General features: G+C 39.0%; 1 protein-coding gene across 2 annotated transcripts in view; it reads left to right on the forward strand.

The window, feature by feature from the left end:
* The first annotated feature begins 1,321 nt into the window (after positions 1-1,321).
* The window catches only part of gabra5 (gamma-aminobutyric acid type A receptor subunit alpha5), a 30,453-nt gene continuing 14,143 nt past the window's right edge, over positions 1,322-17,631 (forward strand). The window contains exons 1-6 of one of the 2 annotated variants that reach the window (XM_044128857.1): positions 1,322-1,469; positions 3,161-3,245; positions 3,351-3,475; positions 5,902-5,969; positions 6,525-6,745; positions 12,350-12,432. In XM_044128857.1, coding sequence (XP_043984792.1) covers positions 3,163-3,245; positions 3,351-3,475; positions 5,902-5,969; positions 6,525-6,745; positions 12,350-12,432 — 580 coding nt within the window. In that variant the 5' untranslated portion in view covers positions 1,322-1,469; positions 3,161-3,162. Of the gene's footprint in view, positions 1,470-1,565; positions 1,925-3,160; positions 3,246-3,350; positions 3,476-5,901; positions 5,970-6,524; positions 6,746-12,349; positions 12,433-17,631 lie in introns of those variants that run through there. The other variant, XM_044128858.1, reaches the window with a different exon arrangement.

Consider the following 17,631-nt stretch of genomic DNA (forward strand, 5'->3'; position numbering starts at 1 on the left):
CGACCCGCAAGGAAGGGATTCGATCCACATTTTTTGGGAGAAGAGCAGAGAGTGCTGAAATAGATGCGCAGAGGTTCTGTGTGACATATTTTTTGCCTCCTGCAATCTGGACCACCGACAACAAAAGCAGCAGTTTTCGGCTGCGTGTCCTACTTAGGCCATGAAAAAACAGACAGTAGCCCTTCTAGAAATCAGGGCCGACATTGTTTGAGCTTATTTTGCCAGCTTGTTTTTAGTGGAGCTTATTAAGCTACTTTATAGCAAGAGTTTTGTTTAATTGCTATGAAAATGTCCACAATATCTATCTTATTTTTTAAGAACTTACTTGGCAGCGAAATTGCTGATTTGAGGGGGAAACCCCCCCCCCCCGTCCCGTTTATATAAGGAATAGTTTTGCTTAGTTGGATCCTACAGGATAAATTCTCATGACATTTGCACCAACACTAGATACATCAGAACCAATAAACAACAGACTCAAACTTGTGCTTCAGAATAAAGAGTGCATTGGTATCACATCGAGTTGATTCAGTTTGACAAAGGGAGGCCCTCACACTCATTGCTGACTCATTGGACCCTTGATCATTAAATAGCCTGATGATAGCACAAATAACACTGGGCCAATATCAAGTCACTAAAGTTTGAACACACAATCTACACACACAAATACAAAGCTGTTAAATACAGAAAATGCTGACCAGAAATAACCCCCCCCCCCTCACCCGCCCTTAGTGCACACCCACTTTTTTGCGCCCCTGGCTAATGTCATGGAGTTTAAGGCTTTGAATACTATGATCGCACACTAGGGCCTTTGTAGATAAAAAAAAAGGAGTAAATAAAAGTCGAAAAATGTTACATTTTTTATGGAAATTTTCTGAGGTTCGAAAGTCGGAAATTTAAGAATTTCGAGTTTGTTTTTTTTTGTTTTTTTCAGTTTTCTCTGGCACAATTTTGACTTTGCAAACTCGTAAATTTTTTTTTTTTTTTCTAGAAATTTTCTGAAATTTCTTTCTTTTTTTGGGGGGCAGAAATTTACTCCTCCTTATTTTTCTATCAACAATGTCCCTAATGCGCCGTCGACGTTTGTAAAACTAATAGAGAACACGTTTAATAAAAGTGTGTAATATAGTCAAAGAACGTAAAGGTGAGTCAGATGAGCGCGTTCATTTCCAGCAGCTGCGTAGAAAGATGGTTTGAATCTTTTCTTCATGTCTCTCTTGACTCCTCTCTCTTCCTCTCACCCTCTCTCCATCCATCCATCCGTCCCTCCATCCCTCCCCTCCTCTTCCTCCTCCTCCTCCTCCTCCTCCTCTCCCTCTCCTCACACATCGTCCTGCTGTTCCTGCTCTCTCGCCCAGTTCTGCTCAGTGCGCAGTGGATTCCGGATCTTACTACGTCCTCTCCCGCTGAACACACTGTTGGATTTAGTGCAAAGCTCGCCGTGCGGCACCTCGGAGACCAACTAAAGGATGGTCAGTCCGCACAGCTGTAGAGGAGGAGGAGGAGGAAGAGGAGGAAGGGGAAGGGGTCCCTTATTCGTTTCTGCCGCCTACTTTCTTTTTAGTCTCTTTTTTTTTTTTTTTTTTTTTTTTAAATAATCGTTCCGGAGAGAGCTGTAGCTGACATTGAAAGCAGCAGCCTTTGTTTCACAGGAGGGGGTGTAGATGAGCCAGTGAGTCTGCCTCTCAGAGGGCAGCATAAGTTTCATCCTCTGCCGTGGTGAGATTCGGTGAACTGCGGCACATGCGGCGGGAGCGGCGCGGCGTCGTCCGCCAGCAGAGAGGGAGATGTAGCGGGAAGCGTGTGTGTGCGTGTGTGTGTGTGTGTGTGTGTGTGTGTGGGCATCGGAGGAGGAGACGCTGCTGCGTCGGTTAGACTTGATGAGAGGGGAGCTTTCTGCCGAGATCGTGACGGATTTTCATCGTCGGTTAGTGTGGTGGATGTGCGGGGGGTGGGGGGTGGTGATGATGATAATGATGATTCGGGGTTCACCGATCTCCAGCTGTGGTGCAGGACGTGTAGACAGTCAGGGGTTGAGGGTATTTTCCTGCGTGAAAGCCTTAGTAGAGGAACTTAATGAGCGTGTGGAAGACAAGAAGCGGGTGGCGGGGGGGATGAGGGGGATGTCCACAACAGAAGGGGTGCTCTGATGTAAGGAGAAATTTAGCATTTTTGATTGTGTGCTTTTTTTTTTTTTTTTTTTTTTGGAATGTTATCTTCTTGCGCAGAGAGGAGACCGACCGTGTTTGGCTACCTGCACACACCTGATCTGGAGATTTCAGTGCATGTTGGCTCTTTTTTTTCATGATTTACCCGATTACATTTATATATATTAACAGACAAAAAATAATAATATTTGAAATTAGCATAATCCTATGTGTGAATCAATTTACCTTATTGAAATTGGGCAAAACAAAAACAGAATTTTGTTTTTCTATTTTGCAAAGATATCACATCTAATCTAGTTTATTTAGAGATGACGCACTTACTGAACTGTGCTGCTGGTGAAATTCCCAGTTACTGTACCTTAAAGCATGTTGGGGCAATGTCTGTAAGGCTCTTTGCCCAGAGTGGCATGGACTGTGTGGCGGCCACGGTATACAACAAACATAATAAATCTGTCAACTATGACATTATAAAATAATGGCCTTTGTCATTCTTTTTTAACCTAAATCACATTGTGTCAAAAAAGAAGTGGCAATAAAAAAAAAAAAAATATATATATATATATATATATATATATATATATATATATATATATATATATATATATATATATATATATATATATTAATTAAAATTTGCTAAATCATTTTAGAAAAAAAAAAAAGACTTGGGTCATTATTTTAGGAAGATGAACATTGGCACTGACGTGTTTTGCAGTTGGCAATCCTTTTGCTGAGTGTTCAGTGTGAACACTGGTATTGGATTTTGTAAATCGGTGCCAAATTAAAGGGCTGGTTCTGTGTGTGTTTTGTTTTTTGAGAAAATCTAAACTTCATCCACATGTTTCTTCTTCAATGGGCAGCTCTAATTTCACCTAAATTATTCTTCACTGAATTATGAATTATAAGTTTGATGTTTAACTTAACTTTGGGAATTCTTAATGTTGCACCATTCATGCTGGAGCCGCCACTATGTGTGTGTGTGTGTGTGTTTTCAGGAATGGGCGATGGGATGTGCTTCAGCGTTGCAATGAGACGTCTATGCTTCTGTGTCTTGCTTGTGAGCATCACCTGCCGTCTGAGGTGAGGAATCGAGCTCTGGCGTGTTTGCATACTGCAGAGGCGCAGTGAGTTACCATAAAAAAATAAACATAAAACAACAACAACAAAAAGTTGTCTTTCATCCAGCCTCTCCCAGGATTTAGCCGGAACCCCCAAACAGGCGGAGATAAATGACAACATCACCATCTTCACCCGCATCCTGGACGGACTGCTGGACGGTTACGACAACAGACTCCGGCCCGGTCTGGGAGGTGAGTCCGCTGGATCAATAAGCCATTACAACTCTTTGTGCACGACTGTCAATAGGAGCGCTCTGATGGGAGAGGAGGTGTTTATGAAACCACAGTCTGATCTCTACAGAAGAAGAAATGTGACATGAGATTAAGCTGATCTGATCCGACCTTCTCTCAATGAGACGTCAGTGTGACTGCAAAGCAGATCTGATTTAGCAAAAAACAACAAAAAACAAGAAGCTACTTTGGTTTTAATTGACCACACTAGACACCAATCAGAGCAGATCCAAATCTGATCTGTAACTATTCTACTGCTTCATCACCGGTACAAAGAATGAAAGGTCAGCTTTCTTTCCCTCTATACTTATCTGTGATGCACTTCTCAGTTTTAGTTTAGTAAAACTCAACTTAATAGGTACAATTCTTCAATTTCTGTTAGTTTTAAACTAAAAGTTTATAAAAAAAAAATCTGCTGAAAATGAAACATTTTTGTATTACGTGTTGTAGCCTTTAGGGGAAAAAAAAGAACTGGCATTTTCAGGCCTTAAATAAAAATCTGTTTCATCATCATATTATATATATATATATATATATATATATATATATATATATATATATATATATATATATATATATATATATATATATATATATATATATATATATATATATATATATATATGTTTTTTTTTTTCTTATATATTATTTGATTTTTACCAAAATCACCTTTTGGTAAAATGATAATCAGTTTTAAGTGTCTTTTTTATTGCGACCACTAGGTGTCAGCAAAGTCCGCATGCTTCAGTCGAACTAAATTTGATTTGTGGAGGTTTTTCTGCCACTAGTGACTTTTATTAGCAGTAAATAAGACAGGAAAAGGGGAGAGACATGCAGCAAAGCCCCCAGGGTTGGGAACTGAGCCCCAGACAGCTGGAACAAGGGCTGATGTATCAGTATATGGGACGCCATATACTGATACACATTAAAATCCCATAGGTTGGTTTCCTTTTTAATGTAGTTGATTTAAATGCTGAATATTTTTCTTATTCCCAACCCCAAAACAAGACAAAAAAATCTTTAAGGAAAGAAACACTAAAATACATAAAATCAGTAAAATCTAAATAAGAAATGTTAAAAATGTGACTCAAAACATAATAACAACTTAAATTGCCAGGATAATCTCAGGCAATCAAAAGTCAGTGACATATTTAGAGTTTTGACATCACTGAAAGCATCTTAAAAGGAGCTGCTCTGGTGACCAAAGTACATAAGAAAGCTGAAAGGACTTTGGGAATATTTCCAAATGACAGTTCATACTAAACCTCAACAAATGAAAGCAAAATGAGTGAATGAAGATAAAAATGCTTGGATTTGGTTGATAAAATAATATTTAAGAGCACAACTTATCTTTAAAGTTCTTTTCATGTGGCCCTAGAGTCTGGAGGGCCACATAAAAAGTTACGGTGGGTCAAATTTGGCCCCCGGATCTTGAGTTTGACACATGTACTAAACATAATGCGTTTGTATACTTGCAGTCTGGCTAATTATGAATGTACTATAAGTGTATTTAAGATTAGTGCTCTTGCTCTAGCTTCTATTTTGGAATTACTTATTGATTTATTATTTATGACAATATTGTCACCAAATCTGGTGAATTGAAAAAAAATATCACCAAATGACTTTTAAATGTATTTTAAATTCATTAATATATATTTTTACTGGGGTTTTTCTTAATTGATTCTGTGCTTAACAAGAGGCTAACATCAGTGATTCTGTTGCTTCTTTCCGGTCCCAGTAGGATTTCTGGCTGCTGAATTCCTAACCAGCTGCAGAAAAAAAACAAAAAACAATACAAACACTTATTGATGTTAAATGATGGAGAAAAACTCAGCTGGCTTCATTCCTCAGTCTTGATTTTAGGGTTGCCATGCTTCAGAGTCGTAAGAAACACATTTTTGACGTAGAGTTGATCTGTTTGAACAGCTGGCAACAGTAACAGATTAAAAACTGACCACGTTTTCTCTTCTTCGATGTTGTTCAGAATTTGTCTTACTTGACTTAAGGACTGCACATCACCTGCTTTTGTTTTTTTGTTGTTGTGGAAATTAGCACTCCAAATTTTAAATATATTTTTCTGGAATTACTTAAGAAAATGAATTTTAAAAGGTTTCAAAGTAATTCTCTCTGGATATGGAGTGTTTGAGGAATACATAGTACTACACACACACACACACATGCACACACACAACACAAATGTCCCCGAGATAGATCCTTGAGGAACACCACAACTTACAACACCCGTGCAGCAGGTAAAATATCCAGATTTACCTCAGTAGGATTAATCTACATACCATCGCTTTCATAATTGGATTCATATATATATATATAATAATTATTATTTGTATTCTTAAGATTTTAATGTAATAATTTTCTGTTTCCAACAGAGAAGGTGACAGAGATCAAAACCAACATCTTTGTCACAAGCTTCGGTCCGGTCTCTGATACGGAAATGGTACGCAATTCCCCCCCCCCCAGATTAGCTCCTTTCATGAATCTTTTACACAGTAATTCCTATTAAAAGTTTTACTATGTGTAAATTATGTCACAAATGTACGAAAGCTGAGCACAGACGCATTCGTTTTTGAGTTAATGAGATATTTGTGTCTTTATCACACAGTAACAATGACCATTTTCGCAAGATAAGGAAAAGATAATGTGTTCCTGAAAGCTCATGATCAATTTCTCAGTGTCCTTAAAACCTTGCCAAGAACAAACTCAAGTAACAATGTCAGATCGAGGAGAACCTGACATAGAGACAGGTTTAACACACACACACACACACACGCACGCACGCACACGCACACACCAATCGTCTCGTGATCTTGAGAAAAGAATCTCTGTTTTCTCCAGAGTAATTTGTTTTCTCCAGAAAAACATCAGAAACAATGTGTGCGGGGAAAACGTCTGCTCTCGGCTTCCGTACAAATCTGCTCAACCAGAGGCGAGACTGCGTCATTTACGTCCACATAAAGTCCCATTTCGATGCAACCGAAGCTTCTCTCTGCAGGAATACACCATTGACGTATTCTTCCGTCAAAGCTGGAAAGACGAAAGGCTTTGCTTCAAAGGCCCGATGGAGATGCTGGCCCTGAATAACCTGCTGGCCAGCAACATCTGGACCCCTGACACGTTCTTCCTCAACGGGAAAAAGTCCATTGCGCACAACATGACCACGCCCAACAAGCTGCTGCGACTGAAAGACGACGGGACGCTCCTCTACACCATGAGGTGGGCTCTCAGGCCGCCGTCCCGCCACCGCGCCAGTGGCTGCGTTTCGACTGCAAATGTGCTCAGAAGTTTTGTCAATATCCCGATAACACGAAAACCCCCCGCAATTTTGCAAATGCGGTGATTCCACTGAATAAGACCCGCAACTAAAATCCCACGTGAACTAGTTTGTTCAGTCGATAAGTCAATAAAAACCACAATGTGCCATCATCCTCCTACCACTTCCTGTTGTCTTCTTCGTGGTTTACGCCGGTGGAGCATCTGTTTTTTGATTATGTGATTTGTGTGATGCGAAGAAAGTGTTTGCATTGCAGTTTCTCAAGGTAAACCTCATCCCAGCGCCAAAACTTACTGAAAAACGAGTTTCTTTTTCTAAATTGATTTGTTTCCATCAAGCAGGTTTATTCTTTAAATTTCAAATTGCGCAACTACGTGGTCAATGGAAAGGCAGCTACTGTTTACTTTTCAATCAGGCTCTGCACTTCACAACACCAGCTGCGCTTTCATTCAACATGAAGTCGCACAATTTCGCATTTTGAAATAAAATTTACTCAATGGACACGCTTCAATTTCGGAAGAAAATTGTTTTTCGATAAACAGTTCTGCCTCTAGTATGAAGAGGTTTTGTGGGTGTATTGAAATTGGTTTATTTTGCAAAACTGCAATGGAGACTGTTTTTTCACATCCAACAAGACACACGATCAGCAACCGGATGCTGCCGCTGAAGAAGACGAAGAAGAAGAGAGAAAGCAGATGGAGGTTGATGGCACGGCATGATTTTTAATGACATATCATGTAGACTAACCTGATATGTTAGTCCACATTAAAAGTCACACTGTTAAAGTGTGACTTTAATAGTGATTCTTATTTAACGGCAACACCACAAACGTGAAATTGTGTTGTTTTTTTTGACATTAGCAGAAAATCGACAACGTTTGTTTCTCACATTTGTGATGGAAACGCAGCTATTGATTCGTTAGAGCTGAGTGAAACATGTTGTGTAATCCAATTAGCATCAGAGGTATGACTAAAACCTCTACCTGCTGCTTATTTGCATTGAGTGTTTTTTTTTTGTTTTGTTTTTTTGGTTTTTTTTTGAGCACCGCTGCACTGAAAACAGCCCACACACTTGTTTTCGCTGACCCGGCACTGACGCATCATCATTGTGTTTGTTCCCGTACTCTGAACTGGGGCGGTCAGGTGAATTTTAAATGTTTGCTTTGACCCTCATCACTCTCTGTAGCTCCACTATAGTTACCTTTTTAACACACAGACATATATACATATTTTTTTTCTTCATGTTGCTCTTCAAACTCAGAAGCAGTCAGGAATACAGTCCTTTGGAAAATAATTCTGATATTTATTTAACAGATCAACACAAACTAGCACTTAGCCATGAATTAGAGAGGAAAACAAAAGCATGGTTTTAAAAACTCTTCCACTTAAGATCTTCATTTATCTTTGTTCCGCCTTACTCCGATACTTTAAACTAAAGTCTAACGCAACTAATTTTTCTTCAGAATATGAGCAAGTGTGATAACCATAAAAATGACAAGAACTATTTATTACTTTTTTTTAAGTTACTCATAGCAATTACAGCCTCATAAATACAAATATTGCTCTTGAAAAAGACAACAATGCTTCTTTAGGACACCACACATATAGAAGTGTGATTTGTATCCCCAAACGACACATAATAACTGCATTTAATCATATTTTCAAATTTATTAATATCTATTTATTCTCTCAAGGAACAGGAAATAGTAAAACTTACAATTTCAATAATAGTTGTTTTTTTAAACATCATACATCTCCATACATCTTAACCTATCAGGTTAAGGAATTTATCACTAGAAGTGATAAACGGTATCATAAACCCCTAATTCAGAAGTCAATTTATTGTCTCGATAAAAAAGACTTTACTCTGAAGGACTCTGAAGTTTGTTAGAGAACATTTGTGAACAAGAAGGGTCCGTTTTTACACGTACAAAGCTTGTCAGGCAAGTCCACACCACACTTTCCAGATTTTATTTGTCAAAAAACCCAGAAAACCACATATTCTTTCCACTTCACGGTTACACTCCATTCTTTGTTGGTCCAGCACATAAAATCTGAATAAAACGCATCGATTTGTGGTTGTAATGTGACAAATGGTAAAACGTTTTAATGGGTGTGGACGCTGTGAACGTGTTGTTGGATTTATGAAAGCTTTATACAAACACAACAAAGCCTGTCGCAACAAGTAATACATCAGTGAATCGCATTGCATCATAAAACGAGCTGAAAAATTTACATCTGCATGATTCGTGTTTTTTTCTCTTTCTCTTTTCTTTCTTTCTACCTAAAACTGGATAAAGAAAGTGTCCATTTTGGTGGTTTCATCTCAACTTGCTCGTTTTTTTTTTGGTTTTTTTTGAAGGACAGTTTTGTTTACGGATACTTGCTCATTGTATAAAGTCTTCTGCTATTTGTTGTTTCTCTTAATTTATTTTAGATATTCAAAATACCTTCCAGGTATTGACTGTTTATTAGAATTTAATGTTTATCGATTTTTGAGAATGTGTGCTTGCGTAATTACAGCATTACCATTATATCACTTGAAAATGGTCTCAAAGCAACAATATCGCCGTTTATCGTGATAACTACTGGGACGACTTGGCGTCCTCCAGAATTTGTTATTGTGACAGGCCTAAACACAACAACAACACATACATAGCGCTACGCTCCAACCTCCCCCAGCTTTAATAAGCATCAATAATAATAGAAGGAGAGGCATAAGTAATACAAGTGTCACTCAGATCCAGTTGTGTTTCAGTGTTGGGTCATCATCCTTTCAGAACCGGAAATCGACTGCGTCAAACATTAACTTCTGGAAGCACGAGCAGATGAAATGGGGCTGCGTGTCAAAAATGACGACTGACTTCCCCCTTTCTCCTCCCTCCATATTTTCACTACATTTTTGCCAGTGAGGCAACTGAGAACAAATGAGCTCACGATGGGGCCATTATAGGGTTTGTGTTCTGGGAATGAGGTTATTACAGAAACATCGTACGCATGCATTACGCTCCTCTTTCCTGCTTCAGAGAGCAAATACTGTCGTCTGCAGAGCCGTTACTGCTCTGGCGTGAAAATCTCTCTCTAAGGAAACACAGTTCCAGTTGATGCTGTGCAACACCTTCCTCTACACGCCATGTGTATATCAACAGAAATTGAACTTTTTTTTTCCTTTTTTGTTTTGTAATTCTGTCTCCCATAGTAGTGTGTTTTGTTTTGATTGGTTATAGGTTTTTTTTTTAGGCCGGTTTTGGACGTATGACTATTGAATCTGAGTCATTTTAATCAATACCAACACTCAGAGTTGAAATATTAATTTTGCACATTTAAAGTGACATGATAATATTTCTGCACTGCTAACTTTGTGAAGATGGACTTAAACAGCAGCTTTCTATCTTCACTGCATTCTTCGACTTTACAATCAGCCTTGGAGGTGACGAGAGCACCGTGTTTGTGCTTCGAATAATTAAAAGTCTTTATGTCCTAAGGTCACAAAATAGTGAATTTGGCACATTTCAGCCACGTTCCCTATCTTACAAATATCAAACCATGAGGTAGTTAAGAGCATTCAGTTGTCTTCCCTTTAAAAACATCAAACTGGTTCTGAAGATGCTGCTGGCTGGTTGGTGCCTATATTGATAAAGTCTGTAAAAATCCTTCAAATTAGAAGTTTGACTTTAAAAGCTTATACTTTTCTGTTTCACCTGTGATGTTCCCTCAAGGCTCAATACTTGATCTACAGTTATTTTTAGTTCATATGTTTCCCATAGCAGCTATCACTTCAGTCTCGTGTTACATCGTAATGCCGATCCAGTCTTATATGTCTTTTAAACCGCAACTGTTCAATAAGTTCATCTTAATCCACTTAATTCAAAAACTCAGTGTGCAATCATCCCTATTATCTAAATTTCAGCAAAACAGGATTAATGGGTATAGTTCTACCTGATAATTAATCCAACATCAGCTGAGCTATTGTCGCTTCCTATGCATCCACGGTGTTCAAAACCTGAGCATATTTTTTTTTTACTACAACCTCTCTGACGTAAAATCCATGGCCCTGTTTCTGTCATGGCAAACACACACCTAGCTTTCCCATGCCAACTCAGAGAAAAATCCAAAGGAATAAGGAAGTTTGGTTCATCTTTAAGTATAATTTTTCAGATTTCTAAAAGTCCATCTCTTCCAACAGTCATATGAACACAATGGGTTCCAGAGACGCAAGAGCGACTCGCGTACAATGGCGACATGATTGATGATTCTAAGCATCCTGCTACATGGCTGCAAAGTGGCTTAATGACACAAAAGTCAATGTTTTTGACAGGGCATCAAAAATCCATGATCTCAGTCGCATTAAAACTTCATGAGCAAAGATTTAAAAAGTTTTGTCAGGAGGAATGGGCCAGAACTCAAGCAAACTGTGGTGAGAAGCTGGTGGTAGGAAACCTGAACGTTGAAGCCAAGTCATACAGATTAAAGGAAAATGCTGCCAATTACTGAGAGAATGTATGTAATGCAAAAAAGCTTCTGAAATTTTTTGTCGACATTCTGGCATTTAGGAATTTGAAATACTTTTTGTAATTCTAACTGAGGTAAAAGTGTAAGATCAAACATTTCTTCTGGTTTGGTATCAAACAGTATCTGATTTCAACTTTATGTATTTAAAAAATGTTATGCTTCCAGTGGAGTTCTGAAATAATTTTAAATGACCAGACCTCATTTATATATTAATAACCGTTCTGGTATCAGAATGTCTACAAAAATCCCTTAACAAAACATCTAATTTCTTACTCTCTCTGTTGTTAAAGTCAGTCACATCCATCCATCCATCCATCCATCCATCCATCCATCCATCCATCCATCCATCCATCCATCCATCCATCCATCCATCCATCCATCCATCCATCCATCCATCCATCCAGCCATCCATCCATCCAGCCATCCATCCATCCATCCATCAGTGGTATATGAAAAAGTATCCACCCCTCTTTTTTCATGCGTACCATGTATAATGTTCTTACTGCTTCACGATTGTATACCACTTTGTGTTGGTCTTTCTCATAAAATTACATTAAAATATATTCATGTTTGGGGTTGTAATGTGGCAAAAATCTGGAAAAGTTTGAGGGGTATGAATACTTTTGCAAGCCGCTGTATTTTTGACCCGCATTCGGGGCCCGGAGGTCTCCAGCACGCCAGAAACCGCAGCTGTTCACGACGCAGCCGGCAGAGGGCGGCATTGCACAAGGCTTGGAGTTCATTTATTTTCCTTCCACAGATAGGTGGCGTCTTTTTTCCACCATATGAAACTCCACACACCCAAAGCTGCGTCAGCCTATTATTTCTAGCTGTACAAAAGTTCTTCTGGTGGTTATTTATTGCTACCGAGTAGAAAAATAAGGATTATTTCTCTATAGTTTTCCACAGTGTGTTTATATATATTTCAGAGAAAGACAAGGTCATTATTATTTAAAAAAAAAAAAAAAAAAAAAAAAAAGTCATGTCACATCTCTGCACAGTTTCTGAATCTGGGTTTTGGGCTTCCTCTTTCAGGCTCACCATCTCAGCAGAATGCCCCATGCAGCTGGAAGATTTCCCCATGGATGCCCACGCCTGTCCCCTTAAGTTCGGAAGCTGTAAGTTAACACACCTCCTGACACACACACACACACACCTACACACACACGGTGAGCAACTGCTTCTTTACAGGATGAAGGAAGGGAAAAGAAACATAAGCCGTGGCTGGATGCATGAGGGCAGCCAAACAGGAACTGATTTGACATTGCTTCGGTTTTGGGGTCTTTATCAGCGCAGAGGGCGCTGCGCTGCACGTGACGCAGCTCAGAGAGTGTTTCATCCCTCAGGTGCAGAGCTGCTGTGGTGGTGCAGGAGACAACCATTTAGACTCTGACACACTCCTCCTGATTAATTAATTAATCAACATGTCAGCGCTGCGGCCTGGCCTCCTTCGTTATCCCACCTCGCCTCAGTCTACTGCAGAAAACTCGTCATGCTTTTCTCACACGTTGCTGCATCAGAACTGCAAACTTTGAGTGATGGTTAAGAAATTTCAAGTGGAAGAAAAATTATACTTTTTCTTTTCTTTTTACAAATAAAACCTGAAGGAATGCCATTCAGAATTGTAATTACAGCAGCAGGTCCTTTAGGGTGTGACTCCACCAGCCTTCCACATCTAAAAAATTTAAATTCATGCACATTTTTCTTTTCAAAAAGGTCAAAACCAGTCAGATTAGAGACTCTGAAAATTTTTCATGGGTTCTCTCAGTTGAATTTAGAGATGGACTTTGACTGAGCTAATGTCAGCGTCTACACTCCGAGTTTCTACAGAAGATCCATGAATGACCAGGAGTTCCTGAAGGCTGATTGGGTTTCTAGTGCACTGTGCACCACTCTGATGGTTGAAAAACCTAAATGACAAATTTGAAACAAATAGTTTTGCTGCTGAGCGCACATGTTTGTGTACTCAATCAATTTAGCAGCAAAAAATTTGATTGTAATTGAAAATATTTCTTATTTTGTCATAGTATGGTTTTTGATTAAAATGAACTGAATGAATTATTTGTAGTGATTGCCCTTTCTTTTTTTTTAAATCGACAATATTAGCGCAGTGACGTCATTTTATCTTGTTTTTAACAAGATAAATTGAAGAAATTGTCCAAAATGTCCTTTTGGCAAATTCTGGCACATTTACAGAAAAGGCAGTTAATGTGTGATGTCCCTACCAAATAAAGTAAATTAAATGAAATAATTATTTTTGATTAAAATTGAGTTCCACCACTAGTTTAAACTTCTGTCTTTCTCACTGGCCTATTTGCCATGTTCCAAAAAATAATAATAATAATAATAATAATAATAATAATAATAATAATAATAATAATAATAATAATAATAATAATAATTTCCAAGACGCTATCTGTAAACTAACATATACACACACATTCACAAAATGGAAGAGCCTTCCGCTCAACCTTTTAAACTTCCAGTCGAACACTTTGCCTCATCTCCTCGGTTCGATCCACAAACAATCTGGGAAGTTCCTGCCTGGGAGGCTTAAGACGATCATTTAAGGTGTTCCCTGCCTCTGACGTGTGGAGGGTGATCCCGGGCCTCACAGGAATAGCATCACACCACATTTATCCCTTTCCACGCCCACTTTGGTCACCTCCACGCACAGCTGACGCCACGCGGCGGCGGGGATAATCGGGTCAGCCAACCGAGGCTCCTTTTCTCTCTGTCTGTAACGCCGCCGGCGAGACCCCTCTTCACGCCGCCTTTGCTCTTCATCTTCACTTTAAGCACACAGGGCTTTGCCTCGTGGACTTTAGAGTCTGTCTGGCTGTCATTTTTGATGGATTACTGTCAATTCAGTTCACTTTATCCCAGTTGTTTCCAGCTCATCCAGGAGGTTTATGGTCCTTACAGGGAAAGACGGGATAACAGTAAAAGAGACTTCTCGGTTAGAAAATTGCATTTGCTCAATCTGTGTGTCGTGGATTGGATTGTAAATAGACTGAACTGCACTGTATATAATTGGATTTGAATTAAACCCGTTTCCCTCTTTCGAACGTCGCCCTGAGGTGACTTATACCGTAATTTGGTGCCGCGTCAGCCGATCTGAACTCACCGAATGCATTTCCATCCAGCGGGTTTTTAAACAACATCTCAAGTCTGCGCATGACGCCCTTGAAAGAAATTAGATTCCGTTTTGATTGATGCCAATTAACGATCAGAAGCTGACATCATTTTCATTGATTTATGTAGGTCTTAGTCATTTTCATCAGAACAGTGGATAAACACGGAGCCAAAGTTAATTCAGAGCACAGCCACTTGAAAAATTGACCTGCATCGCATTTTGTCCCATCACAAAACAAAAACATCAAGGTATCTAACTTTGATTCTGTATGATAGACCAACAAGAACTTGTGCCTAACTGTAAACCCTTAAAAAGTTTGGAGTACATATGTATTTAGTCCCCCTGATGCCCCTAAATAATATCCATTTCAACAATTTTCCTTCAAGCTAAATTCAGCTGTTCTGCGAAAGCTTCAAAAGTTCACCAACAGCATCTAAAAGACTTTGGCACTTGAAGGAAGAAATCAGAGCGAAAATGTTACAGAATGATGTTCAAGCAGTCAACCAAAAACTGGAAGAGTTTGACACAAGTACAAGCCCAACAAGACATGGCAGTCGACCTAAACTGGCAGGTGGAGCATTAGTCAGAAAAGCAGCAAAGAGGACCATGATAATGACCAGGAGGACTTATAGAAATCCACAGATCAGGTGAGAAAATCAACTGAAAGGACAAAAGTCGTCGTCTTAAGCATGTTGTAAGATTTTGCAGACATTTCAAAGAAGGCATTTGTGTGTGCTTGAAATCAAACACTGTCCATCGTCCTAAAGGCTACACAGAGTGGCATGGTGGTGGCAGCATCATGAAGCAGGTCAGAGATAACGCGTCGATTGGTGGAACTGAGAGCAATCCTGGAAGAAAGTAGTTTATTGTTGCAAAAGACCCTGAACATTACACACAGACCCACAATGTAGTGGCTTGGATTGAGGCATATTCATGAGCGAGACAGATAGACGGGTAGAAAGACTTGCAAGACCCTATAAGCTGCATTCACAGCAATATTCACTACATTTGTACCTTGCAGCTTTGAGATAAGTGTACACTCTGACACACTAAAGGTGGGGACCAACATGTCTTGTCACAAGACGTCCTGTATTGGCCATAAGAGGACGTGTAAGCTAAACTTTGAGCACAGACACCTCGGCAATCTGCGGTTGTGTAGCTGTAAAATTTGCTTGGCCGTATATCCTGTTTCCTCAAACTCCATTAACCTCAGCTAATCCTTTGACCTAATGGACAGCACTCACCCAGGAGCTCAAGGCTTTCAAAGCAAAAGTAGACCTGTCCTTTGGCGCTGAGTTAATCACCTTTCATGGACTGAACTCTGCCTCTATCAGCCTCATTCTCTTCCTGCTGTAACTTGTGTCTCTCAAACTCCTTAGTGATTTATAAGGCAGAGTTTGAGAGGCATAGAAGTGCTTGGCCCCACACGGATTGTGAGGAATTCTTCCATTTACGTCAAATTTTAGTGTCGTGGTTTATTTTAGTTGACGCTAATTGTTCCCTCTTAGTCTGCACATAAGCAGGTGGCTGAGGGAATAAAATAAATCTAACACACATGAAACGCGACACGTATACCGATCTGCCTCTATCTGCAGTCCCTCGCAACAGTGTTCAAACCCTGGAGTCCTTTACCATTGAGTCGGTTTACAACCACAGACTTAATGTTTTATTTAAAGTTTATGTACAGATGAACACAAAGTAACACATAATGGTAAAGTACCAGTAGAAGAATTGGGGGTTTTTTTTACACACAAAAAAGTGAAAAGTCTAACTAAAATATAGGGTAATGAAAGGAGCATAGCTAAACTTCAAAACCTAGAAAAACTGATGCACCGAGCAGGGAGAACATTCTTCACAGAAAGAGGAAAGAGACTCATGGTTACCCGAGTCTCTTGGACGATAAATTGTCCCAGTAATTATTGCATTAACAATAATATTGTTGTATTGGGACAATTTTTAAGTAATCTGGTGCAATGATGCAAGTTGTTTCTCTCGAAGACCAAAAGACTTTTGACCAAAAAAAACCCCCAAAAAACTTCACAAATTTTGTAAAGAATACTTAAGAGTTAAACTGGAAGATATTTTAAATATATCATATAAAACACAACAAGTGGAAACTAAAACCACTAACAAACAAAACCAGATATAAAATGCATTCTGAAATCTCAGTAAGCAAAATTGACCTTCGATAATATCCAGTTCATTTTAATATATTATGCGATTAATTGATCAATTACTTATTGAAACAAGCTTGCATCAGTGATCCACAAAAGGTGGTGAGTGTATCTGTTGGCTTAACTTTTTGCATCTGCCCTTTACAGCACAATGGCAAGAAGAAAGAAATTGTTTAAAGGAAACAATGTGAAGTTAATTTACAACGAAGAAAGCATGTAGAAGATGAGAGCAAAGGCAGACAACAAAGTGCTACAGCATGTCATTCTCACAGCAAAGTGTGGTGGGGAAAGCATCATGAGTGGGGGAAGCTTTTCTTAAACAGAAGCAGGGAAGCTGGTCAGAGTTGAAGAGCAGATGGGTTGACCTTAACTGTATGTTATCAGCCTGAATGTTTAAGGTCAGGGTCTTGACCTAAATCCAATATAGAATTTGTTACAAGACATGACAACAATCATGATAGACCAGTTTTCTATTGGTGTCCAATGTACTATAACATGTACTTTGAAATTTTAAGGCAGAGGATTAAACACAAGAAGGGTGCCAAAGTAGTGGATAGGATGGAAATATTATGGATGCATCACTCAGGAAACAAACCAAAACTTGTATTATTTTATTATAGCATCCAAAAAGTGATTTCCCCCCAAATAAATATCAGTATTAGCTCTATGCTATGTTCCTACCATTACAAAGTTGTTGGAGACATAACATCTCTTTAAACATGCTAGGTGTCACAGAAGTCAAACACGCTGAACTACTTTAAACCTGGCATGTTTAAAGTAGTTTAAACATGATGAAAAAAAAAGATGAGTTGTTTAAGCGTCATCATCGCTTCAGAAATCTTTCAGGAGCTACTACGTTCCTGAAGACATTAGTACCTGAACCTTACTTAGAACTTAAATTTGGTCCATTTTGAGAACAAAATCTAACCAGGGGCATGTATTGGTGGCAACTAATTACCTTTAAGGTTGTCACATCAAACCTACCTTAATCTAATTTAACCTCCCAT

This window comes from Gambusia affinis, linkage group LG10 (assembly GCF_019740435.1).
Source record: "Gambusia affinis linkage group LG10, SWU_Gaff_1.0, whole genome shotgun sequence".
Lineage (NCBI taxonomy): Eukaryota > Metazoa > Chordata > Actinopteri > Cyprinodontiformes > Poeciliidae > Gambusia > Gambusia affinis.